The 26,707-nt window shown below is 41.0% G+C and overlaps 2 protein-coding genes across 3 annotated transcripts in view; one reads left to right on the forward strand and one right to left on the reverse strand.

The window, feature by feature from the left end:
* ZNF182 (zinc finger protein 182) overlaps nt 1–9,162 on the reverse strand; it is a 32,595-nt gene extending 23,433 nt beyond the window's left edge. For both annotated transcript variants that reach the window (XM_029930715.1, XM_029930713.1), the window contains exons 1-3: nt 8,952–9,162; nt 8,542–8,726; nt 7,606–7,664 (exon numbers count right to left, since the gene is read on the reverse strand). In XM_029930715.1, coding sequence (XP_029786575.1) covers nt 7,606–7,620 — 15 coding nt within the window. In that variant the 5' untranslated portion in view covers nt 7,621–7,664; nt 8,542–8,726; nt 8,952–9,162. The remainder of the gene's footprint in view (nt 1–7,605; nt 7,665–8,541; nt 8,727–8,951) is intronic.
* A 5,032-nt stretch (nt 9,163–14,194) lies between these two features.
* Nucleotides 14,195–16,799, forward strand: LOC115284077 (sperm acrosome-associated protein 5-like). Its single transcript, XM_029930666.1, has 4 exons — nt 14,195–14,379; nt 14,801–14,959; nt 16,429–16,507; nt 16,611–16,799. Exons 1-4 carry the CDS (start codon nt 14,235–14,237, stop codon nt 16,708–16,710), a joined length of 483 nt encoding a protein of 160 aa, XP_029786526.1. The 5' UTR covers nt 14,195–14,234; the 3' UTR covers nt 16,711–16,799.
* The last annotated feature ends 9,908 nt before the right edge of the window (nt 16,800–26,707 follow it).

Here is a 26,707-nt window from a genome sequence, read left to right on the forward strand (position 1 = left end):
AAATTGAAAGTGAAGGGATAGTGAAAAATTTATCACACAAATGGATGTGAAAAGAAAGATGTGGAGTAGGAACATTTACACTGTACAAGTAAGCTTTAAAACAAAAACTGTACCAAGAGATTAATAATTTATCATAATAAAGGGGACAATCCAACAAGATCTAACAACTGGGGGCACCTGGGTGGCTCAGTCGGTTGGGTGTCCAACTCTTTTGATTTTGGCTCAGGTCGTGATCGCACAGGTGTGAAATTAAGTTACACACCCATGCCTAGCATAGAGCCTGCTTAAGATTTTCTCCCTCTCTCTGTCTCTCTCTCTCTGTCTCTCTCTGTCTCCCTCCTTTTCTCTCTCTTCCCCCTATCCCTCCCCCACTCATGCACATGATCTCTCTCTCATTCTCTCTCCCAAAAAAAGACCTAACAATTGTAAACATTTTATGTACCCAACATGGGAGAACCTAAATATTTATAATAATTAACAATAAACATAAAGAAATTAATTGATAATGATACAATAATAGTAGGGAACATTAACATCCCACTTACATCAAGGGACAGATCATTTAAACAGAAAATAAACAAGGAAACGGTGGCTTTGAATGACACACTGGACCAGATGGACTTAACAGATAAACTCAAAACATACCATTCTAAAATCAGCAAGATGCACATTCTTTTCAAGAGCATGTGGGACTTTCTCCAGAACAGATCACATATTAGGTCACAACACAGGCCTCAACAAATACAAAAAGACTGAAATCATACCATTCATACCATGTGGTTCTCTGACCACAATGCCATGAAACTTGAAGTCAACAAGAAAAAATCTGGAAAGATCACAAACACAAGGAGGTTAAACAATATGCTACCAAACAATGAATGGGTCAACAAAGAAATCAAAGAAAAAATTAAAAAATACATGAAAACAAATGAAAATTAAAACACATTGGTCCAAAGCCTCTGGGATGCAGCAAAAGCAGTCCTAAGTAGGAAGTATGTAGAAATACAGGCCTACGTCAAGAAGCAAGAAAACTCTCAAATAAACAATGTAACCTTACGCCTCAAGGAACGAGAAAAAGAACAAAGAAAGCCTACCATCAGCAGAAGGAAGGGAATAATAGAGATTAGAACAGAAATAAATGATACAGAAACTAAAAAAAAAAAAACAAACCAATAGAACAGGGGCCTGAGTGGCGCAGTTGGTCAAGCATCCAACTTGGCTCATCAGGTCATGATCTCACAGTTTGCAAGTTCAAGCCCTGTGCTGACAGCTCAGAGCCAGGAGCCCGCTTCAGATTCTGTGTCTCCCTCTCTCTGCCCCTCCTCTGCTTACACTCTGTCTCTCTCTCCTTCAAAAATAAATAAACATTAAAAAAATTTTTTTTAAACCCAATAGAACAAATCAGTGAAACCAGGAACTATTTCTTTGGAAAAAATTAATAAAATTGATAAACCTCTAGCCAGACTTATCAAAAAGAAAACAGAAAGGAAACTAATAAATAAAATCACAAATGAGAGACAACAAAGACCAACCAATATCACAGAAAAACAATTATAAGAGAATATTATGAAAAACTATATGCAAACTAATTGGACATCCTGGAAGAAATGGATAAATTCCTACAAACATATAAGCTACCAAAACTGAAACAGAAAGAAATAGAAAACTGAAACAGACCGATAACCAGCAAAGACACTGAATCAGTAATAAAAGAACTCCCAGCGAACAAAGGTCCAGGGCCAGACAGCTTCACACGCTAATGCTACCAAACATTTACGGCTTTTTAAAAACAATTAATTAATTAAAGTTTGTTTGTTTGTTTATTTATTTGGAGAAGGGGGGAGGGGAGGGGGGAGAGAGAGAGAGAGAGAGACAGAGAGACAGAGAGAGAGAGAGAGAGAGAGAGAGAGAGAGAGAACACAAGTTGGGGAGGGGCAGAGAGCAAGGGAGAGAGAAAGAATCCCAAGCAGGCTCCATACTGTCAGTGTGGTGCCCCTAATGCAGGGCTCAAACTCACGAACTGTGAGATCATGACCTAAGCGAAAATCGAGTCAGACACTTAACTGACTGAGCGAACCAGGTGCCCCTAATTCTACCAAATATTTAAGGAAGGGTTAATACCTATTCTTTTCAAAATATTCCAAAAAACTGAAAAGGAAGGAAAACTTCCAAATTCATTCTATGAAGCCAGCACTACCCTGATACCAAAACCAGATACAGAAAGCACTAAAAAAGAGAACTACAGGCTAGGGGCACCTGGGTGGCTCAGTCAGTTAAGTGCCAATTTGGCTCAGGACATGATCTTATGATTCATGAGTTCGAGCCCCACATCGGGCTCTACGGTGACAGCTCAGAGACTAGAGCCTGCTTCAGATTCTGTGTCTCCCTCTCTCTGTGCCCCTCCTCTGCTCATGCTTGCTTGCTTGCTCTCTCTCTCTCAAAACTAAATAAAGGAAAAAGTAAAATAAAAAAGAGAACTATAGGCCAACATTCCTGATGAACATGGAGGCAAAAATTATCAATAAAATACTACCAAACCAAATCCAAAAATACATGAAAAATATCATTCACCACAACCAAGTGGAATTTATTCCTGAGTTGCAATATTTGCAAATCAATCTACATGATACATTATGGCTCAACTGGTTAAGCGACCAAAGCTCAGGTCATGATCTCGCAGTTTGTGGGTTTGGGCTCCACATCGGGCTCTGTGCTGACAGCTCAGAGCCTGGAACCTGCTTTGGATTCTGTGTCTCCCTCTCTCTCTGCCTCTCCTCTGTCTCTCAAAAATAAACAAATGTTAAAAAAGTTTAAGAACCACATGATCATTTCAATAGATGCAGAACAAGCATTTGACCAAGTACAACATCATTCATGATAAAAACTCTCACGAAAGTAGGTTTAAAGGGAACATACCTCAACATTATAAAGACCACATATGAAAACCCCACAGCTAACATCATCCTCAATGGGGAAAATAGGAGACCTTCTCACCTACAGTCAGGAACAAGACAGCGATGTCCAATCTCACTTTTATTCAATGTAGTACTGAAAGTCCTAGCCACAGTAATCAGATAACAAAAAGAAATAAAAGGCATCCAAATCAGTAAGGAATAAGTAAAACTTTCACTATTTGCAGATGACCTATCATACATAGAAAACCCAAAAGATTTCACCAAAAAAAAGCTAGAACTGATAAGCAAGTAAAGTTGCAGGATACAAAATCAACATACAGAAATCGGTTGCATTTCTATATTCCAATAATGAAGCAGAAAAGAAACTGAGGAATCAGTCCCACGTACAATTGCACCATAAACAATGATATATAGGAATAAGCTTAACCAAAGAGATGAAATATCCGTACTCTGAAAACTATAAGACATTGATAAAAGAAACTGAAGATGACACAAAAAAATGGAAAAGACAATCTGTACTTACAGATTAGAAGAACAAATATTGTTAAAATGTCTCTACTATCCAAAGCACAGCCTACACATTTAATGCAATCCCTATCAAAATACCAACAACATTTTTCACCGAGTTAGAACAAACAATCCTGAAATTTGTATGAAACCACAAAAGCCCCTAAACAGCCAAAGCAACCGTGAAAAAGAAAAGCAAAGCTGGAGGCATCACAATTCCAGACTTCAAGTTATATTACAAAGCTTTGGTGATTAAAACAGTGTGGTAATGGCACAAAAATAGACACATAGATCAATAGAACAGAATAGAACCCACAACTATATGGTCAATTAATCCTGGACAAAGCAGGAAAGAATTTCCAATAGGAAAAATAATATCACTTCAACAAACGGTGTTGGGAAAACTGGACAGTAATATGCAGAAGAGTAACACTGAACCACTTACTTTTACCACACTCAAAAATAAATTCAAAATGGATAAAAGACCAAAAATAAGACCTGAAAGCATAAAAATCCTAGAAGTGAACACAGGCAGTAACTTCTCTGACATCAGCCCCAGCAATTTCTTTCTAGATGTCTCTGTGGCCAGGGAACAAAACCAAAAATAAACTATTGGGACTATACCAATATAAAAAGCTTCTGCACAGCAAAGAAAACAATCATCAAAAGGAAATGGCAATCTACAGAATGGAAAATGATATTTGCAAATGGCATATCTGATACAGGGTTAGTGTCCAAAACATATAAAGAACTTATAAAACTCAACGTCCAAGAAACAAATAATTCAAATAAAAAAATGGACCGAAGAAATGAATAGACATTTTTCCAAAGAAGACATCCAGATGGCAAACAGACAAATGAAAAGATGCTCAACATCACTCCTCATCAAGGAAATACAAATCAAAACTACAATGAGGTATCACCTCACACCTGTCAGAATGGGTAAAATCAATAACACAAGAAACAACAGGTATTAGCCAGGAAGTGGAGAAAGGGGAACCCTCTTGCACTACTGGTGGGCAAACTGGTATAGCCAACTCTGGACAACAGTTACGGAGGTTCCTCAAAAAGTTAAAAATAGAACTACCCTATGATCCAGCAATCGTACTATTAGGTATTGATTCAAAGAATACAAAAACACTAATTCAAAGGGAAACATGCACCCTGATGTTTATACAGCATTACCTGCAATAGCCAAATTATGGAAACAGCCCAGTGTCCGTCAACTGATGAATGGAAAATGAAAATGTGGTGTGTGTATATATATGTATACATACACAATGGAATTTTACCCAGCTATTTAAAAGAATGAAATCTCGCCATCTGCAATGACATGGATGGAACTAGAGTGTATCATGCTAAGTGAAATAAGTCAGTCAGAGGAAAAAAAATACACTCATATGTGAAATTTAAGACACAAAACAAACAGGCAAAGGGGAAAAAGAGACCGAGTCAAGCCAAGAAACAAATTCTGAACTACGGAGAACAAACTGATGGTTACCAGAGGGGAGGTGGGTGGGGGGATGGGTTAAACAGGGGTTGGAGATTAAGGAAGGTACTTGTTAGGATAAGCACAGGGTGTTACATGGAAGTGTTGAATCACTATACTGTATACCTGAAACTAACATTACACTGTATGTTAACTAGCTGGGATTTAAATAAAAACTTAAAAAAATGTGGTACTGGCAGAGGGTTAGATATATAAATCAATAGAACAGAGCAGAGTCCAGAAACAGATCCACAAATATGGCCAATTTATTTATGACAAAACTGCAAAGGCAATTCAAAAGAGAAAAATGATCCTTTCAATAAAATGAGATTAGCACAAATGGAATTCCATATGCAAAATAATGAACCTCAACCTAATTCTCATACCTTATATAAAAATTAACACAAAAGAGATCACAGATCTAAATGTAAACCCTATAACTATGAAACTTTTAGAAGAAACAGGAAAAAATCTTCATGACTTAGGATCCAACAAAGAATTATTTTTTTAGTGTTTACTTATTTTGAGAGAAAGAGCAAGAGAGCAAACAGGGGAAGGGCAGAGAGAGGACAGAGAGAATCCCAAGCAGTCTGCACTGTCACCACAGAGCCGAATGCAGGGCTTGAACCCACGAACCATGAGATCATGACCTGAGCCAAAATCAAGAGTCAGATGCTCAACCCAATGAGATACCCAGGCACCCCGGACCCAGCAAAAAATTCTTAAACATGATGCCAAAATTAGAATATCTGAAGGAAGTAATTCATAGTTTAGCCATTTTCCAAATTAAAAATCCTTGCTCTGTGAATAACACTGCTAAGCGAATAAAAAGATGAGGCTTGAAGAAATATTTACAAAATACTTACAAACGTATCTGACAAAAATACAGATCTTACATATCTGACAAAGGATTTGTAAATAATATACATAAATAACTCTCCAATTTCAAGAGCAAGGAAACAAACAATCCAATTTTAAAACTGGCAGATGACTTGATTGAACACTTCACCAAAGAGGATATACAAAAAGTAAAAAAACATACAGGTCTTAAACATCATTAGCTGAAAGGTCTTAAACATCATTAATGAAAAACAAATTAAACGTATGATGAGACACTAATACTACTACTAGAATGACTAAAATTAAAAATGTTGACAATACCAGGGCACCTGGGTGGTTTAGTTGACTACGTGCTTGACTTCAGCTCAGGTCACAATGAGCCTGCTTGGGATTCTCTGCTCTCTCTCTCTGCCCCTCTCCCTCTCACACTTGTGCTCTCTCTCAAAATAAATAAATAAACATTTTAAAAAAATAGTGAGAATACCAAGTGCTGGCAAAAACGTGAAGCAGATCAAATTCTTTTTTAATTTTTTAACATTTATTTATTTTTGAGAGAGAGACACACACACAGAGTGTGAGCCAGGGAGGGTCAGACAGAGAGAGAGAGAAGCACAGAATCAGAAGCAGGCTCCAGGCTCTGAGCTAGCTGTCAGCACAGAGCCTGACGCAGGGCTTGAACCCCCAAGGTGTGAGATCATGACCTGAGCTGAAGTCGGCTGCTTAACCGACTGAGCCACCAAGGCGCCCCATGAAGCAAATAGAATTCTTATACATTGCTGGTGGAAATGAAAAATGATTCAACCATTCTGGAAAACAACTTGGCAGATTCTAAAGAGTTAAGCATACACTTATCATATGACCCAGCAATCTAATATTTATTCTAGATATATGAAAACATATGTTCACACAAAAACCTGTGTATGAATGTTAAAGTAGTTTTACTCATAATTGCCAAAAACTGGAAATAAGCCAAATGATTTTCAACAGAATTAATAAATAAACTATGGTACATCTATACCATGGAACACCACCCAGCAATAAAAAGGAAAGAACTGACACATACAACTTGTCTGAATCTCCAGGGAATTATGAGGAGTAAAATATTTTCTCCAACTTTGACTCAGGTCATGATCTCACACTTCGTGGGTCTGAGCCCTGCTTCAGACTCTGCTGACAGCTCGGAGCCTGGAGCCTGCTTCGGATTCTGTGTCTTCGTCTCTCTCTGCCCTCCCCTTCTCTCTCTCTCTCTCTCTCTCTCTCTCTCTCTCTCTCTCTCTCTCAAAAATAAACATTAAAAAAATTTTTTTTAATTGCTGTGAGCATCTGCAGGACTTAGTCACTTGGCCAAAGGAAAAGCCAAAGTCTGACCGATAAAATTACTTCGGAAAAATGATCTCAAGAAAAGCAAGTTCCCCGAGATATTTCATTCCCAAAGGACACTTTGCTACTATGTCTCCACTCAGTGAGGAGTGACATAAGAAATATCAGCAGGAAGCCAGGGACTGCATTTACCACCAGGCTGCAGTGGAAGACAATTCCACCATCCACATGAAGACTCAGAAAAGAAATGCCTTAGAAGGCAATTACAGGAAACCTTTACTCCCTGAGAATTTGGTGTGCTCTCTCCTGATGAGTTAAGGTGAGCCAGGTTCCTGGTTAAGTTTCCCTCTGGCTGCCAGAGGCTAAAAGAGAAATCTGTAAATCAGTGCTACTTGGCCTTGCTGTTGTCTCTTGTTTTCCCTGATCCTAATGCTTATTTACAAATAATTTCCTATTTTAGGTCGGAGGTTCCTAAGTAGCTCATCATGTCCACAGTAAAAAAAAAAAAAAAAAAAAAAAAAGGAAGACACTTACCTGGGGTTTGGCCATTTCCTACTCTTCTCGGGAAAAGGCAGAGATGTGTGAAGGCTCAGCTGGAAGAATGGAGAAGTGTACAGCTTCACATGAGAGAACCCATCAGGCTTTTCTGCCCAGATTTATCTGCCTAAACATCTCCTCAACTAATGGGGCATGAGGCCATTCTGTGCAAGTTTGGGCAACCATGTAGTTTTTAACAACACCTGTGTATTCTTGACTCTTTTCTTCACATGAGCATCTAACAAAAGTTTTTTCTATGCAGACTTGTGTACTGACCCAGAAATTGTAATTCTAGGCATTTTTCTCTAATGAAATAATGTATTCTGATGCATCACAGCTTCTCTGTAAGTCCCTTCACCTCAGCATTGACTTTATGAATGCCAAAATTAATCCTAAATGACTCATAATAAGAGATTAGTAAGGAAATACAAGGGGTCAAAAGCTACAGATCTATTAAAATGTTGTATGGAACTGTATGCTTTATATCTGTATATTTCTCTGTACATATATCTAAATTAAAGTATTTTTAATGTACAAAGTAAATTTTTAAGCTGCATCACAGTAAACTTCTAAATGAAAAAAAGGTAGGTTATAAAATGGCAGAAATCCATTTCAACTGGTAAAAATTTTAAAACGCATACCCCTAATACTCACTAAAAACTTTCTAGGAATGAACCAGACACTTAAATGCAGGGGGACAAAAATCAATTCCTTTTGATTTTTCTGTTCATCTATTTTTAATTAATCTGTAATTCAAGTGTGTTAGTATTTGTTAGACACCAAGTAAAATGAACTTTTAAAAACTATTATCCCCATGACGTTTTAAGCCCGATGATACCCCCCCGCCCCCCACCCTGCGGCACCAGGCCTCTCCCACCCTAACCCCCAAGCCCCGACGTGAGTCCGCTCAGGTACCTCTTCCTTATTCCTCACCTCACTGGGGCCGGCTTGCCCAGGAGCCAGAGGAAACCTTCAGGTGCAGCTTCACTTCGGCTGGAGCATTCACACCAGGCCCCTACGTTGGGGCGTGGGCAAGGGGAAAAGGGGGAGGGAAAGGTCGGGCGTGCCTAAGGAGGGGCCTCAGAAGTGCGTATGAATCCTTAGCGCAGGACACTGGGCTGGAAAACGTGTAAAAGTCAACGTTTAATTAGCCCCATTCAACCCTGACTTTGGCCACCATCATGCCCAGAGATCTTCATTCAGTCTCCCATCACTCACCCCACAACTCCCCACATCCAGACCCTCCAAATCCCCCTTCCTTCGTTCCCCCAGAACTCCCCATCACTTGGCCCACCATCCCCTAGCACTCGTCCTCTCAACCCTCCTCTCTTTCTCTCTCTCACCCTCTTGACGATAGATTTTCTGCTCACTGCAGAGGAGACCATCACAAAAACTGGCCCTGAGAAACACTTCCGCGTCGGAACCGACTCGGGCTCCGCAGCTTAGAGGGCTGCAGCAGCCGAGTATGCGCAAGCTCAGAGGGGGCTTTGAGCCCAGGTCCGCCAACAGTCACCACTGGGCCCCCTCTCGCCGGCGGGACTCTAACGAGACGGGGCCAAGGCGCCTGCGCCTGCGCCTGCGTCTGCGCCTGCGCGGAGAAACGAAGGCTGCACCGGCGCAGTCGCAGTTTTAAGATGGCCGTGCTCCACTGTGTCTCTTCATCTCGCGGACTGTCATCGCCTATGGATCAGGTGTTTATTTTGTTCTGCAAAGGGCGTCATTCCTGAGATTTCGAAAACCGTTTTCCTTATGGCGGGAAGGGGAATTATCCAATTAACAAAAATTCTGGCAGGCGGAATTTGGTGTCTTGAACCCGAAGGGCAGCATCAGGTTTACAGGTGTAATTGAACAGTAAGACGGGATGCGCGGCAGCATTGCCCGGCGTGCACAAAGGCTGGGAGGTAAGGAAAAGTCACACTAGCTCCATCCAGTGGCTAGAGCTGGGAGTTTGAAGGACAGTATAAACAAGCTAAAGGATAAATAAACGGCCACCCAGAACACACGCACCCCAGGGTGTAGGAAATTTAAGTGATGACTGACAGTATGCTTTCTCTGGATGGGCAAGAGAGAACTCCTTTTGTTGGAGGTGACAGATATGCTGACCAAAAGGAGCCGGCCACACAAACAGCTGAAGCAAAGAGCTTCCAGGTGGAGGGCACAGCTGTTCCAAAGCCCAGAAGTGAAACCTACATTGGCGTGTTAGAGGAACGGAAACCGTGGCAGTATGTTGGGAGTGTAGGAGGTGTGAGGGTGGGAGACGTGGGTGGGGCCAGATGCTGTAGGGCTTCCTCTGGTGGGAACAGAGCTCACGCTTCATTCTAGACATAATGGGAAGCCATAAGAGGGGTAAGATTTTGTAAAGACCCGTCGGAAGTAATCTAGCATTCTCGTTGATTGTGAGCCTTGCACCACTACAACATGAGCTTCACAGGGATTTGCTTAAGCACTTCCTGACCACAGTATTCTTAGACATTGGGAATATAGCGAGGAATAAGACAGAACCAACTAAACAAACATGATGGAGACAGCCTGGTCTCAAACACCCACCTACCAGCTTTGTAACCTAGAACAGAACTCTTCTCTGTGCTGTTTCCTCATCTATGAAATGGGGATAATGATAAATAAATTGATAACTTGTCAAGGGTTTAGAACAATGCTTGGCACAGTAAGTGCTACGTGTTTTATTATTATTTAAATTAAAATAGAAATGTTTGTGTATAAAGCTTTTTTTAATAAGAAAAAAATTAGAAGATAACCTACAGACTACTTTGGAGAACAGACCACAGAGGGCAAGGGCAAAAGCAGGAAAAACACTCTGGTTCCTGCTAACAAGCCCAGCAAATGACAATGGGACTCAGACCTAGCTCAGTGTCTCCTGTGCACTACACACCATGTGAAGCACATGACATGACCTGCCTCAGATAGTCCCCACTATCTGTGAACAGTCCCATGGCCCCCACTTGTCAGATGAGGAAACTGAGTCCCAGAGAGACTCAGTAATTGCCCAAGATCACAGAGTTTCCCAAGGTTGGATCCTTAACTTCTTCCCAATGATATTTTTCTTTTGTTTATTAATATCCCACAGAACTTCCAGGAAGTAGCTGAGTGTCCTCATCCAGAACCATTAAAACTAACCAATGAACGTTTTTACCAGAAATATAGTACCTGGATGGTTCACTCAGTTAAGTATCTGACTCTTGATTTTGGCTCAAGTCATGATCTCACGGGTTGGGGAGTTCAAACCCTGCATCAGGCTCTGTGCTGACAGTGTGGAGCCTGCTTGGGATTCTCAAAATAAACTTTAAAAAAAACGGAGGGGATAGGGTGCCTGCGTGGCTCATTCAGTTCAGCATCTGACTCTTGATTTTGGCTCGGGTCATGATCTCGCAGTTTGTGAAATGGAGCCCCGAGTCTGTCAGTGCAGAGCCTGCTTGAGATTCTCTCTCTCCATCAAAATAAGTAAATAAACACTAAAACAACAAGAAATATAGATGGAGCTCCCTACCAGACAAGGCAAAGAGAAAAAACAGAGGAGTAACAACTGTCTCTTGCTCCCTGAAGAATCAGCACTTCTTGGGTACAAAACATGTCAGCTCTCTAAATGCATTAGAAAGTGGGAAGTTAGAAGGGCTGGACCTGTAGGTCCCATCCTAGCCTAGCCTCTTCCATTTTAAAAACAGCATTCCCCCACCACCTTGTACACCAACACACACACGCACACCTGTGTTTAGGGGGAATCCTTTAGGGTTGGTGGATATTGGGGTACAGTGATTGCCAGCTCCAGAAATGTCCATAAGTTAGTGAACAGCTCCTCAAAACTGTTCCAGCGCTCGTGGTGCACATCACAAGCTGTGAGGCCAGATTTTCTGCACCGAGAAGCTCTGACTCCCTCTCTCCTGGGCATCCTCTGCCATCAGTCCCTGCAGATGCAACCTCCTCATATAGTGGTGTAAGCAGCAGGTAGCTAGGTGAAGGAGTGTGAAAGCTAATAGGAGCTGGCCCCACCACAGAATCTGTACAGTGTGACACTCCCACCCACATGCCCCCCATACCAGTGAGTCCTCATTACAATTGCTCTGAAGATAAATTTTATCAAGGGGTGCCTGGCTGGCTCATTCAGTAGAGCATGTGACTCTTGATCCAAGAGTCGTGAGTTCAAGCCCCACATTGGGTGTAGAGCTTACCTTTAAAAAAAAAAAAAGCATTTCATCAAAACTATGGAAGTATGGCTAATTGTGAGCAGTCATTTTGGACCATAAGGTGGCAGATGAGTTTGTAAGAAAAACAGCACAGGAGCCATTTCTTTGGTGATCTTGAAGCTGCCATGCTAGCCCTGAACTACCGGCTTCCAAAAGAGGAATCCTCTTGCATCCTTTTAAAGCCACTGGTATTTGTAGTATATACCATCACTGGTAATATGAATCCTGAACAATATGTCAGTCTTTTCTGTTTTGGCCATTCTGAGTGTCATTAAGTGGGAGACCTATAGGACTGGTTGGGGGTGTGGGGGTGAATAATGGTAAATGAAGGACAAATTGGGAATGGGGGCAAGGAGAGGCAAAGGTTGATGGGAGGGAAGTGAATGAGTAGGGTGGAGTGAAAGTGGGCAGCACGGAGCAGCATGAGAGAATGACTACGTGTTGGATTTTGAATTAATTTGAGATTATGGATGAGACTGAGTAAATGATGGGAAACTGAGGCCTGGTCTAAAGTGACAAAAAATGAAAGTGGAAGCAGACTGAGGACTGCAGCAATTCAAGGCAGTGAATGTGAATGGAGTTGATAAAGCAGTAGAGTGCAAGTTGTTTTGAATACTAAGGGTCAGAGAGTGAATAAATAATGGTTTATGGGGCATATAAGAGTGAGAGAGGTGGATTCAGAAGGAGAGTAGGAGTGAATGGAGGTAATTTGGGGCAAAGAAGGAAGAATGGGCAGCATGAGGGACAGAATAAGAGGGACTGAAGATGTATACATGGTAGAATGTGAATATGTGAATCAGGTCGAGTTTGAGTGGTGATACTATGAGGGAGAAGGAGAGGGCTAGAGGTGAATGAGGGGTAGACTGTGACTAGTTGGGGTGATGCGGGGCTCCAGGAATGTCCAGGGATCCTCGTGTCATTCAGCCCAGGTGAATGAGCTGATGCATGTGCATGAATGGAGCTAATGTTGGGCAGAGTGAGAGGGAATAGAAGCAAAGAGCAGAAGAAGGTGACTAACCATGGGTATTATAGCCAAAGGGAAAGATGAAGGTAACATGGCCCCAAGTGAATGAAGGGGGGGGGGAATGGGGCCCAGTATTAGCAAAAAGTGGTGAATTCAAGGCATAGTCTGACTGAACGAAGGTACTGTGGAGCAGAATGGAAACAACTAGACATGAAATCAGGAGCCAAACAGGAGTGATAAGTGGAAATAGGAGTTACATTGGAAATGAGTTTAAATGAATGAAAGGCAGAGTGAGAGTCAATGGAGTCAATGAAAAGAAAATGAATAATGGGGGTGACCAAGCGTAGAATGAGTATATATGGGAAATTTAAGCTAGTGTTTGGGAGTATTACAGGGCAAATTTCTAGGACATGGGGGTAACATGGGAACAGTATTTGAGAGAATAGAGGTGAAGAAGAGGCAGACAGAGTGAATGAGAGAAAGAATGAGTCCCAGAGTCAATGAACAAACCTGAAGGATGGGCCATGTGAGAATGAATGGGTGTCATTTCATGCAGTGTCAAGAAGTTGGGGAGAAATTAGAAAATGAGAGTCTGAGAGTGAATGGAGGTGAAGGAATACGACGTGCGAGAACTGAGGTAATATAAGGAGAACGTTAAGAAATTGCAGTTATATGAAGCACAGTATGAGTGAGTGCAAGTGGATGAGAGGCAGTATAAGTAAATGGGGGAATAAAAGGACAAGAATGGAGGTGGAAAAGTAGCAGAGTGTGAATATATATGTAATGTCTCCTGCGTAATACATAATGCAGGGCAGAGTGTGATTGAATGGGGTAATGTGGAACAGATTCCAGTAAATTAGGGTGGAAGAATGCATAAAAATAGAGGTGCCAAGAATGGGTGAATGGAGGTAATAAGGGTCAGAAGGCGAGGGCATGGTGGCTATACTGTGCAGAGCATGAGAAATTGAGGTGGTAGTAGGCACAGTGTCGTGAACAGAGCTGACTGCTGAGCCGAGTAGGAGGAATGGAGATGATGAGGGGCAAAGTGAGTGGATATGGAGTCATCAAGTGGTACAGCATGATTAATGAGTGTGACAGTGTTCAGGAATGTGGGGAAATATGGGCTGATTGTGAGGCCTAGTGCCTGAGGCACTAGGTGTCCTTTGTGACACCAGCCCCTCTCTTCCTGCATCTCTTTGTGACATCTCAGGGTTTCTCCCTGCTTTTGTCTCCTCCCATCTTTATGTATATGTCAGTATCTTTCTCTTTTCTTGTGTGTATATCTCTAATAGAAAAGGCCTGGGAAAGATGGTGAGGTGTCCAGCCCTCTGGCTTCTCTGTTCCAGAATCTGTTGCATAGCAATTTGTTCATAGAGTCCAGAGTTCCAGAATGCCCTTAGTTCTGAACATAGCAGGGTGAGTCTGGAGCAAACAGTTGGCCAGGAGGGCCTGTGGGTATTAAAATGAAGGTCTTCGTTACTGTGGAGGTCACCTTGGCCATGATGATGGCTGCCATTGTGGAGGCTAAGATCTATGAACGCTGTGAACTGGCACTGAAGCTGGAAAGGGCAGGCCTCAATGGCTACATGGGCTACACCGTTGGAGACTGTGAGACCCCAGCTGCCCCAAGTCCTCCCCACACCCCGAGCTGCCCACCACACTCAGATCCAGTCCCCCCCACCTTGTCATTTATCACTTCCCCAGCCCAGGGCATGATCCTCTCAGTCACCCCCTGACCAACTATGATGGCTGGTTTAACTTACTCTAATGTCATTACCATCATTGCCTTCACAACCATCACCCTCATCTCTACCATCAACACCATCACTACCATTAAAGTCATAACACATACTATCACCACTGCCATCACTGATATTTCATCAGAATCACCATCAAAACCACCACACCAAACCAAGATTATCACCCCCACAACTGAGATGACAGTGATCCCTGTCCCTTCTCCCTCATCCTATCATCCCCTATTCCCAGGACCCATGCCTACCTGATACCTACTCTTTATTTGTCCCAGGGCTGTGCATGGCACACTATGAGAGTGGCTTTGACACCTCCTTCATGAACTACAATCCTGACGGCAGCAGTAATTATGGCATTTTCCAGCTGAACTCCGCCTGGTGGTGTGACAATGGGGTTACACCCACCCAGAACCTCTGTCACATGGATTGTCGTGGTAAGGCAGCAGTGGGGACACCCTGAAGCCCTGCCTGGCCCCACTGCCCAGTACACCAGATTGCAGGTCTATCTAAGCCATGATCTCTAGTAATAAGCAGAAAAATGACAGGGAAAAGAGCAGAGTTACCTGAACTGTTAAGAGACACCATCCTATATCCTTACCAAAGACATTTAGATGTTGTCCAGATCAGGAGGGCTCAGAACTCCTATGCCTCACCCAGAATGGAGGGTGCAGTTTTCTGGGACTCAGGAGACAGGAAACATAACCCCATGCAGAATGGAGGGGGACTTTGTCCTGATTTGTGATTGAGGTTTTTCAGGCCCTGGGGGAAGAAGCAAATATCTGGGTGTAGGAACAGAAATAAGGTACCTTCATGCAGAAAGAAGAGAACTTTCCAGACAAGAGTGTGGTGTTATTGAGGACAAAATTTAATAGCAATGGTTGTTCAGGGTTGGCCAAATGGTGCTTAAGGTTGTCCAAAATGGAGACTGAGGTTACTGGGGGCCAGACCAAATGGAAATTGGAGCTGCCCAAGTCCTGCTACAGTAACAGGTGAGGTATTCCAGGATTGGCCAGCTTGAAGGTTGAGGTTGTTGAGGACTGGCCACCACAGAGGTTGAGGTTCTCTAGGACAGGGTAACATGAATGGTAAGGCTTTTCAAGACTAGCTAAAATAAAGGATAAGGTTCACTTTGAGCCAACATGGAAGTTTAGGTAGTCCAGGATCAGCTACAATAGAAGTTGAGGTCCTAGACATGTCAACATGGAGATTGGAATTATTTATAACCAATCAAAATGGCAATTGAGGCTGTCCAGGACTGGTCAACATGGTGGTTGAAATCACTAACCAGTCAAAATGGCAGTAAAGGTCTCCCTGGGTTGAGCAGTTGAAATCATCTAGACCATGATGGCTGAGGTTGAATGGAACTAGCCATCATGGAGATTGAGGTCATTTGAAATTAGTCAAAATGGGAATTGAGGTTATCCGGGACCTGACAATATAGTGTTTGAAATCACCAATACTGACGAACCTTGCAGTTGAGTAGCTTCCCAACCAGCCAAGATGGTGGTTAAAGTGATGTCTGACCAGCTGCCATTGCAGTTGAAATCATCCATAACCACACAAAATTACAGCTGAAGTCATCCATACCTGGCCAACAAGGAGTTTGAGGTCATTAAGATCAGCCAGTATGGTTGTTGAGGATATTCATAACCAGCCAATATGACTGTCAAGTCATCCAGGATCAGTTAACATGAATTAAGCTTCTACAGAAACAGCCAACATGGCAGTTGAGGTCATTCATAACCAGCTGACAAATGAATCAAGGACAGTGAGAATCAGCCAATGTAGTGATTGAAGTTATTCAGGCTCCAAGGAATCCAGAACCCCTGGGCCCATCATACACTGTCACCCTGTGGCCAGTGCACCAGATCACTGTATCCCTCTGTTCTTCCTGCTCTACCAGACCTGCTCAACCGCCATCTTCTGGATGATATCTTGTGTGCCAGGCAGGTGGTGTCCACACAGAACAGTATGACTGCTTGGTAAGTTCATGGGGGTGTCTTGGGCCCTGGGCAGTTGGGATAATGGTACTGCCACCCCATCAACCTGTCCACTTCATTCTCTCTCCGTCTCTTCATTTCACAGGGATTCTTGGACCCAGCACTGCTATGGGCATGATTTATCTGAATGGCTCAAGGGATGTAATATGCATGCAAAACATCACTCAAAGAAAATTAATTCATGATTCAGATTCCAAGAGATAGAAATTTCATTTTCCTTTCTTTTCTGTCTTCTGTGAATTTAATAGTGCTATCTATAAACAATGCAAGAGGCCTCAGATGCCTAACTCTTCATTTTCCCAATGGAGGTACCCCAATTTAATCACTTTCTCCATATATTCAAACTCTAATCAGGGACACCAGATCAGTCGGGGTAAAAGTAAGAGCATAGCTTCTCCTGGGTTCAAATACCATCTCTACCACTTACTAGCTGTGTTGCCTTGGGCAAGGCATTTAATTTCTCCGTGCCTCAGTTTCTTCATTTACAAAATGAGAATGATAATGGTAGTAACTATTTCATGGGGTTATTGGGAGAATTTAGTGAATTAATGTTTGTAAAGCTGATAAAGTGCTTCATACACAAGGCAGTTATAGGTCTGGAGAAAGAAGGGTGGGATGAGGGGCTATGAAAAGTGGCTTCCCTTAAAAAGCATCACCCTTGGAGCCCCTGGGTGGCTCAGTTGGTTAAGTGTCAAACTCTTAATTTCAGCTCAGGTCATGATCTCACGGTAGTGGGATCGAGTCCCCACATCAGGCTCTGTGCTGGGCGTGGAGCCTGATTAAGATTCTCTCTCTCCCTCTCTGTCTCCCCCTTCCCCGCCTGTTCTCTCTCTTTCTCTCTCTCTTTCAAAAAAAAAAAAAAAAGCATCGTTCCCACTTGAAGTCACTACAGGGTCTTCAATTAAGGTAGATACAACCTCTCCAGGGAAAATAAGGCTGGTTTCAGCTTACACTGGAAGATCAGTGGGAATCAGTTTAAAATGTACACATTCTCCCACATCTTCCCATTCTACACTCAGCCCCCTGGCCCCTCTTTGGCCATAAGTACCCTAAACTTCAAATGATGGACTGGGAATTTAAACCAGGAATTCAATGGATGCACAGGTAATAATTTCTTTTGACAGAAAGACTAGATTCTCATCTCTGTCTTGGGCAGATAATTTTAGGAATTTAAACTTGTCATTCTGTCTCTTGGTACCAGCCCCATGAGAAGCAGCCACCCCAGGTAGTGGGGAAAGCAGTCCCTCATGTCCTTTGCACTCTTTGGTTGGGGGTGGATACTCAGCTACCCAAAGCCTTGTTTTCAGTGTTTACTTCATCCAAGGTAAGCACAGATGATCATTAAAGCAGATATCCACCAATGTTAAGAATGACCAAGCCTCCTTAATGCCAACTTGATTTCCCCTGCCTTTAGCCCCAACCAGATAACCAAATTTCACATTTCCCTGGGGATCCATCCATAAAAGGTGCTATCACTCTGGGTACCAATTTTCGTATTCATCAAAAGCAGCAGAAATAAATTCTGGTGAACTCAAGTAAAAAGTGTATCTCCTAAAGCCTATTAAGTAGTTCATAGTATTTCTGGAAAGACTGTATGATCAAGCCCAGAACAGGGGGACGGCCACACATAGAAACAAAGCCAAAATCTTGACTGTAGAACAGGCTGGGACAGAAATACTGGCATTATCAACTGTTGCTACTCTGGAATCTGGATTTGGTACCCTACTGTTATTTTCTTTATATTATTCTGATTATGCATCCTTTCTAATAACTTATAATATCTATAGTATATTTATAATCATTGTTCATTGTTCCTTTAGTGGTTATCTTTAAATCTGTGACTTATCACTTGGTAAACCCTTTTTTCCTGGGTATGGCACTTATTCCCTATCACAAAAGATGTCAAAATAGGTATTTTTTGATGTTTTGTATTTATTTTTGAGAGAAAGAGAGAGACAGCGTGAGCAGAGGAGAGTCAGAGAGACAGGGAGACACAGAATCTGAAGCAGGCTCCAGGCTCTGAGCTGTCAGCACAGAACCCGATGTGGGACTCGAACCAACGAACCGTGAGATCATGATCTGAGCCGGAGCCAGATGCTTAACTGACTGAGCCACCCAGGTGCCCCAAAATAGCTATTCTTAATAGATGTTACAGAGGTGCCTGGGTGGCTCAGTCAGTTGAGTCCAACTTCATCTCAGGGCATGATCTCACAGTTCATGGGTTCAAGCCCCATATTGGGCTCTGTGCTGACAGCTTAAAGCCTGGAGCCTGCTTCAGATTCTATATCTCCTTCTCTCTCTGTCCCTCCCCCATTCTCACTCTTTCTCTGAAAAGTAAACATTCAAAATAATTTTAAAATATATTTTATTAATTTTTTCTATGAGAGCTTGGTATTAAATTTGGAATATTTCTCTCATATCAACCCCACAGGACTATGTTTATTGAAATTAACTTAATTGGGTTTCTCTTGATATCTGTGCCCAAATATACAGTGAGGTTTGGCTTCCAGCTGAAGCCTCTTATATATTCAAGGCCCTAAGGACTGTGGACTTGAACCATCTCTCTGAAGTAGTCAGTCATTCAACATACACCCATGATAGCAAGTACAGAGGCCAAGTTTTTTGCATCAAGATCTTGGCTTATGCTATTCTTTCCTCCTGGAATGTTCTTACCCCTAGTATGGCTGGCACCTCATTTTCAGGTCTAAGCTCAAATGTCACCCCCTTGGAAAGACCTTCCCTGACCATCTTAGCTAAAGTAGGATCCCCCAACCTGCCTTTTTCTTTTTCTTTGACTCACTCTATGAAGGATTTCCCATGTTCAGTTCTGTCATAAAGTTTCTCTTCTCTCTGAGGTCTTTAATCCATGATGACCTTTAACCTCTGGAAGAAAGTTTTTCTCCTATTCAAGAGGAGTCAGAGGGTTTCTCTCCTCTGTGGGTTCTCTGATGTTCAGTGAGCCTTAACTTCTGTCTGAGGGTTCTGTGACACTTATCACACATATAGGGTTTCTCTCCTGTATGAATTCTGTGATGTATAATAATTAGATTTCGGGGAGGAAGCTTTCTCACACATATTACACTCATAGGGCTTCTCTCCTATGTGAATAATGAGATGTGATTTCTGGAAGAAAGCTTTATCCCATTCATTGCATTCATAGGATTTCTCGAATTTCTCTCCTATATGAGCTCTCTGATATAATATAGGATAAGACTTCCCAGAGAGGGCTTTTCCACATATAGTATATCCATCAGTTGTTTCTCCTGCATGGATTCTTTGACATACACTAAGAGTCATCTTTAGGGTGAAAGCTCCTCCACAGTCTGAACACACATATGGTTTCTCTCTTGTATGAATTCTTTGATGTCTATGCAGTGTTGATTTCTCTCTGAAGGCTTTGCCACATTCATAACCTTCAAAAGGTTTGTCTCCTAAGTGCGTTCTCTGATGTACATGGAGATGTGCCTGCCTTTTTAAAAATTTTATTAATGTTTCTTTATTTTTGAGAGAGGGAGAGAGAGAGAGACAGAGAGAGAGAGGAGATAGATAATCCCAAGCAGGCTCCACGCTGTCTGCACAAAGCCCAATACAGGGCTCAAGCCCACGAACCGTGAGATCATGACCTGAGCAGAAGTTGGACACTCAATAGACTGAGCCACCCAGGTGCCCCACAGAGATATGCCTCTCTTGGTGGAGGTTTTTTCTGCCTTCTTTACATTCATAGGGTATCTCTCTTGCATGAGTGATCTGGTGAAGCAATAAGGAATGAATTCTTGCTGAAGTTTTTCTACATTCAGTAAATTTATAGGTTTTTCTCTCCAGCTTGTGTTACATTATGCTGAACACAGGCTTGGTTATGATTAGACATTTCCAACCCATGTTACAGTCAGGGGGTTTCATTCCATTATTTTTCCCATGCCTGCCATGAATTAATAATTTCCCACATCCATTACATTCATAATATCTCTGAGCTGCAAAGCCTCTATTGTGACTGATTAAGCCTAAATTATCTTTAAAACTTTTCCCATAGGAGATATATGTGTGTGTGTGTGTGTGTGTGTGTGTGTGTGTGTGTGTGTGTGTATAGAGTGTGTATAATGAAGAAAAACCACTCATGTGCTCTGTGGATGTGGGTTTATAAATCGATTACATTCATGACCTTGCTCCTTAGTCACCTTTTTTCTCTTTAATGGCTAGAGCTTGCCTCAGGTGTCTGTTTCAGTTTTTCTGGTACCTCTCCAGCTGGTCAACTTGCCCAACTTCTAGAAGGAAGAATAATAAACTATACCCCGTGAATATATCTTTTGTTAGAAGCAGACTTTCTTTTAGGTGCAGATACCAGGCAGAAAGAAATTCCAAGTACATGTCTCCTATACTCTGAGCTTGAGGGAAAGAAAGCACACATTGCTCTAACAGAAATTGAAACAAGAAAGGAACAGTAAATATAATTGACTCTGTTTAAGAAAAATACCTTCAAATTGAAGAGAGTGAAAATAGGTTTAGAGAGTCATGAGTAGGAAAAAGGATTTTGAAAAGGTAGCAGATCCAGGAGTTGGAGGGATGGAACTCAAGTAGAATGGAAAGAGTCTTTCAGGAAGGCTGAAACCAACAAATGTGACTAGGAGAATGAGCAGAAGTATGAGGCAGATTGTAATCTGGTTCTTCACCACTTCATTCCAAGATTACTGTGAAATAGCATCCCAGAAAAGAAACAATTTGGAGTGAAAAGAAAAAGTTCATATGCTTAAGGAAGATATTTCCAAGGTTTTAAAGATGTCTAGCCCTCACTGACCCACTGGGGTCTTACTCATCATCTCCATCTGTCCATTTCTTATTTACCTGTAGAACTCAAACTTGGTATTTCTCTCTCCCTGATCCAAAGTCTTCTCTTCTCCAAATAGGTAATCACATCTGGTTTGGTAACACATCTGGTTTGGTAACAGGATACCCTGTAATGGAAATGATACATGAATTGGGCACATCCATGTGGGCTTTGGGCCTCAGAGTAATTAGGAAGCTACCTATTGATAAGCATAAATTTCACACAAGAGATGAAAATATACTCGTTTAGTCTGAAAGGGATTAGGAATCTTTAATTCCTGGAATTTGAGGTTGAAGTGTTTCAATAAAGTTGTCATATCTGGTACACTGTAAATTACTCAGGGAAGCCATCCTCACACACAGTGACCAAATGACTATAGTTTTATAGCATCACATCTCTGTAAAGTGTCCACTGAGAAGAGTCCAGATGAGTCCACTCTTCCTGTGTGAAGTCCCCAGTCACATCCTCAAGTGACACCAATCCCTGGTACTGCAGACTTCTATTCAATCAGTTTGATAGAAATTTAAATAATAATAAATTTTAAGATAAAGGGAATATCCTTCAGAGAGAGGCTACTGTTTAATAATTTCAAAAAAAGTCTTCTCTGAAATGTTTGTAATACCTATTGCTAGCGAAGGGCTTTTATTTTCTAGAAACCATAAAGAACTCCTACAAATCAAGATGATAAATACAGGCAATCCAGTAGAAAAAACAGAAAAAGGTATGAACAGATACTTTACAAAAGATGATAGCCAACTGGCCAATAAACATGAAAAGGCACTTGACATCTTTAGTCATCAAGGAAAGGCAAATTTAAACCACAATGAGATATAACTATATACCAAGAGAATGGCTACAATTAAGACCAAAAACCCAAATGTTGGCAAGGATGTGGGGCAACTAGAACTCCCATATATTGCTGGTGAGAGTAAAATGTAAAATAGTGTAGCCACCTTGGAAAACATTTTAGCTGAATCTACTAATGCTGAGCATACATCTGACCTGGTTCCCAGCAATCCCCCTGCTGGGTGTATATCCAATTGAAATGCACACATATTAAGACATGTACCAGAATATCCCATACAGGTGTTATTTGAAACAGCCAAAATAGAGATATCCATCAGCCATCGAATGGATAAACCGTGATATATTTATACCATAGAACAGTATAGAGTAATGGAAAGAACTAACTAATGATATATAAAATAGCAAGGATGAATCTCAAAAACATTATGATAAGTGAAAGAAGCCAGACACAAAAGAATAAATGTATGATTCCATGATTCCATTTATGTGACATTCAAGAACAGTCAAAAATATCCATACTAGTGGATTACAGCAATCAGAGAGTGGTTACTCGTGAGTCAGGCGTTAGTGATTGGAAGTGGCATGAAGGAGGCTTCCGGGTGGCTTCTCACTTCCTGTTTTCTTGATTCAGGGACTGGTTACACAAGTATTTCCAGTTTGCAGTTCATGCAGCCATACACATTATACACTTTTCTCCGTATGCTGTGCTTCAATAAAATGTCTACCAACGTCTACCTCCAAAACTTTTATCTAAGTAATATTTCCATAAAATTTTAATAATAGTAAGGCAAAGATTTAAGAAACATGCAACCCTTGATCTCAGGGTTGTGAGTTCAAGCCCCATCTTGGGGCTTAAATTATTTTTAATTAAAAAAAGAAACCATAGGAAAGAGACCAATGTATAGAAATGAATAATTCACAAAGGAAAGAATATGAAAAGCTGCTCAACCTCACTGCCAACTACATAAACACTAACAGAGGCACCTGTGTGGCTCAGTCGGTTAAACATCTGACTTTGGCTCAGGTCATGATCTCGCATTGGGCTCTGTGCTGATAGCTTGGAGGCTGGAGCCTGCTTTGTATTCTGTGTCTCAGTCTCTCTCTGCCCTTCGCCCACGTATACTCTGTCTCTCAACAAATAAACATTTTTTAAAAATTAAAAAAAATAAACACAAAAGAAATGAGATATCTTCAACCAGTAAATGACAAGGATTAAAAACATGACAAAAAGATGAGAAAAGTTATTTTCGTTCAAAGATAGATAGAGCTAGAATATTATGATAAATGAAATAAGTCAGTGAGTCAAAGACAAATACCATATGATCTTACTCATATAAAGAATCTAAGAAACAAAACAAAATTTTATTTATTTTTTCCTCTGTTTTTACTTTTATTTTTATTTTTTTTATTTATAGTTTACTGTCAAGTTGGTTTCCATATAACACCCAGCACTCTTCCCCACAAGTATCCTCCTCCATGTCCATCACCCTCTTCCCCTTTCCCCCTCCCTCTTCAGTGCTCAGTTTGTTTTCAGTATTCAAAAGTCTCTCATGGTTTGCCTCCCTCCCTCTCCCTAATTCTTTCCCCTCCCTTCCCCTTCCCATGGTCCCCTGTTAGGTTTCTCCTGTTAGACCTAGGAGTGCAAACATATGGTATCTGTCCTTTTCAAACTGACTTATTTCGCTTAGCATGACACCCTCGAGGTCCATCCAACTTTGCTACAAATGGCCAGATTTCATTCTTTCTCGTTGCCATGTAATACTCCATTGTGTATATATACCACATCTTCTTTATCCATTCATCAGTTGATGGACATTTAGGCTCTTTCCATGATTTGGCTATTCAAAACAAAATTTTTAAAAGGAGAAAAAAGAGAGTAAAACCAAGAAACAGACTCTTAACTATACAGAACAAACTGATGGTTACCAGAGGGGCGGTGGGTGGAGGATAGGGAATGGGGATTAAAGACTACACTTCTCATGGTGAAAAAATAAAATTGAAAAAAATAAAATACCATAAAATGAAAAAAATAAAAATAAATAAAAGTATTGAAAACAAAGTATAATGAAGAAAACATAAAAAAGCAATAAAAAATAAAATGTCTCCACCGAAAATAAAATAAAAACATTACAAAAGCATTAGAAAGGGTATTTTCATTATTAGTGGGAGTATAAACTTGCAGTAACTTTTCTTTTTTTTAATATATTTTGTTGTCAAGTGGTTTCAATATAACACGTAGTGTTCATCCCAACAAGTGCCCTCCTCCATGCCCATCACCCATTTTCCCCTCTCCCCCACCCTTGCCCTAACTTTTCGAAAGGCAACTTGGCAATGTCTTTGAAAGTTCAAAAATGTGCCCACCTTTTGAACCAGAAATTCTAGAAATGCTCACCACAGTACAAAAAGAAGACAAGAAAGGTCACTGCCATGCCATGCACCGTGGCACACACATACCAGGGGAAAACATGCAGCGGTCAGAAAGATCTGTCTTGATAGTGAAGTACCTTCTATCAAGTATTCATGGAGCAGGGAGTAACCTAGCTACACCAGTAACCAGCTCTGTGACCCCATGCCACTTGCTTATCCGCTCAGTTTCCTCATCAGTAAGATGTGGATAATAAAGGTACCCACTTCTTAGGGTGGTCATGAGGATTAAGGTGGTTATGTGTATACAGTACTTGGTAGAGTGCCAGTGCAGTGCAAGTTCTTTACGTGTCACCTCCGGTTACAGGTTACTCTGTATTATCATAATCATTATTCTTTACTACCTTCATCAATATTATTATGTAAAGGAAAGACAGGGAGTTGCAAACAGTTTGTATATCATGAACAAATCTTAGCAAAGCAAGGTTTATAGCAATTATATATTTTCATGTATATGTAAATATAAAGAACAAGGGACAGAGACAGGTATATAGATGGAAATTAAATTATCTGGTTATCTGGAATGAGTGGTGATACAAAATCTTGCGATATTTTCTCTTTTTCGCTTGTACATCCCTAAAAGGGTTTAAATTTTTGGTGCTACTTCTTTGGTAGTGAGAGGAAAAAATGACAAAACAATATAAACATTTGTTTAAAAGGGCAAAAGGAAAGAACTGAATATGGTTAATTTCAGGCCGCATTCTCAGCCTGAAAAGTAAAAAGCAAACTTTTGGATTGCTCAGGCTGTGTTGAAATCCCAATGAGGGGAAAAAACATATTGGAGGGTAGGTGCGGGGGTGGGTGAAATAGAGAAAGGAGATTAAGAGGTATAAATACCCAGTTACAAAGTAAAGAAGTCAAGGAAATGAAAAGTATAGCATAGCTAATATAGTAAAAAATATTGTAATAATGTTGTTTGGGAACAGATGGTGACCACATTCACTGTAGTGAGCATTACATAATGTATAGAAGTGTCAAATCACTATGTTGTACATCTGAAACTAATATAACATTGTATGTTAAATTACACTTCAATTTAAAAAATTGAAAATAATTTGAAGGGCGTGGGGTTTATTGGTTCTTTGCTGACCATCAAGGCTTTATCCCTGTATTGAGCCAGAACAAGACGGCTGCTTGTGCTGACATGGCTTTGGTTTCCTGAAGGGTCACATCGCTTTAGTTATGCCCCAGAAGGACACCTTTGGCTGGTATGAAGACATATTTTAAGTCACACTCATATTTTAAATCATATACCTGCAATTGTCACAAGATTACTGATGAGGACATGGCTGACCCATTAGAGAAATATCTTGAAACTTCAACATCAGAAATCTCTGCTGCTGAGGAAGTGGCCTACCTTCTTTCTATGGGTAAGATTAATGAAACAAGTGAGTGTTTCTACCTTTTAGGTCGTGGCTTCCAAGAAGCTCAGAAAAATAACTGTAGCTCCACATAATTATGTAGGATCCTATGACCTACATACACACATTTCAACCTTGCTTTGGTATTGCTCTACTTCCCTGATCCTAACTTTTTATGTGTTTATACATGTACATTTTATGGTATAAATAATAGTGTCAAATCCATATATAAAGTTTATGTGTATACCAGGCATTATCCTAAACACTTAATATTAACTCAATGGATCTTCACAACAACCAGAAAGGCGTAGGAGTCATCATCACCACCACCACCACCACCACCATCATCATCATCATTTCACAGATGGGGAACTAAGGCCCCAAGAAGTTAGAGACTGCCTAACCTCACAAAGCTATTATGAGCATTTTGGCCCAAGTCTTCTCTTAACCAATACATATTGCTGCTGCTTTGTTTCGAAGTATTTTAACATAGATCTCGGAGAGGGGAGCTAAAAGAACTTACCTGGAAATTAGTAATGTCTGACTTGTGGAGAAAGGGCAATGACCTAAAAAAAGCAAAGCTGTTGAAAAGGGGAGAAGACAAGAGAAGAGTTTGTAATGGCATGGAAAACCCACACGGACAGTTCACCAAACCATCAGGCTAGCAATCCATAAATACCAACCAGTTAAATGGCCATGCTGTAGCCAAGAAAAATGAGAAAGAACATTTGTTTACCCCCCACAGAGCCTCATCATTCAACAACAGTG

This window comes from Suricata suricatta, chromosome X (assembly GCF_006229205.1).
Source record: "Suricata suricatta isolate VVHF042 chromosome X, meerkat_22Aug2017_6uvM2_HiC, whole genome shotgun sequence".
Taxonomy (NCBI): Eukaryota; Metazoa; Chordata; class Mammalia; order Carnivora; family Herpestidae; genus Suricata; species Suricata suricatta.

Coding starts and splice junctions, on each gene's coding strand:
- LOC115284077 (XM_029930666.1), top strand. CDS start 14,235: ATGAAGGTCTTCGTTACTGTGGAGGTCACCTTGGCCATGATGATGGCT. Junction 14,380..14,800: donor GGGCTACACCGTTGGAGACT/GTGAGACCCCAG, acceptor TATTTGTCCCAG/GGCTGTGCATGGCACACTAT. Junction 14,960..16,428: donor CTGTCACATGGATTGTCGTG/GTAAGGCAGCAG, acceptor CTGCTCTACCAG/ACCTGCTCAACCGCCATCTT.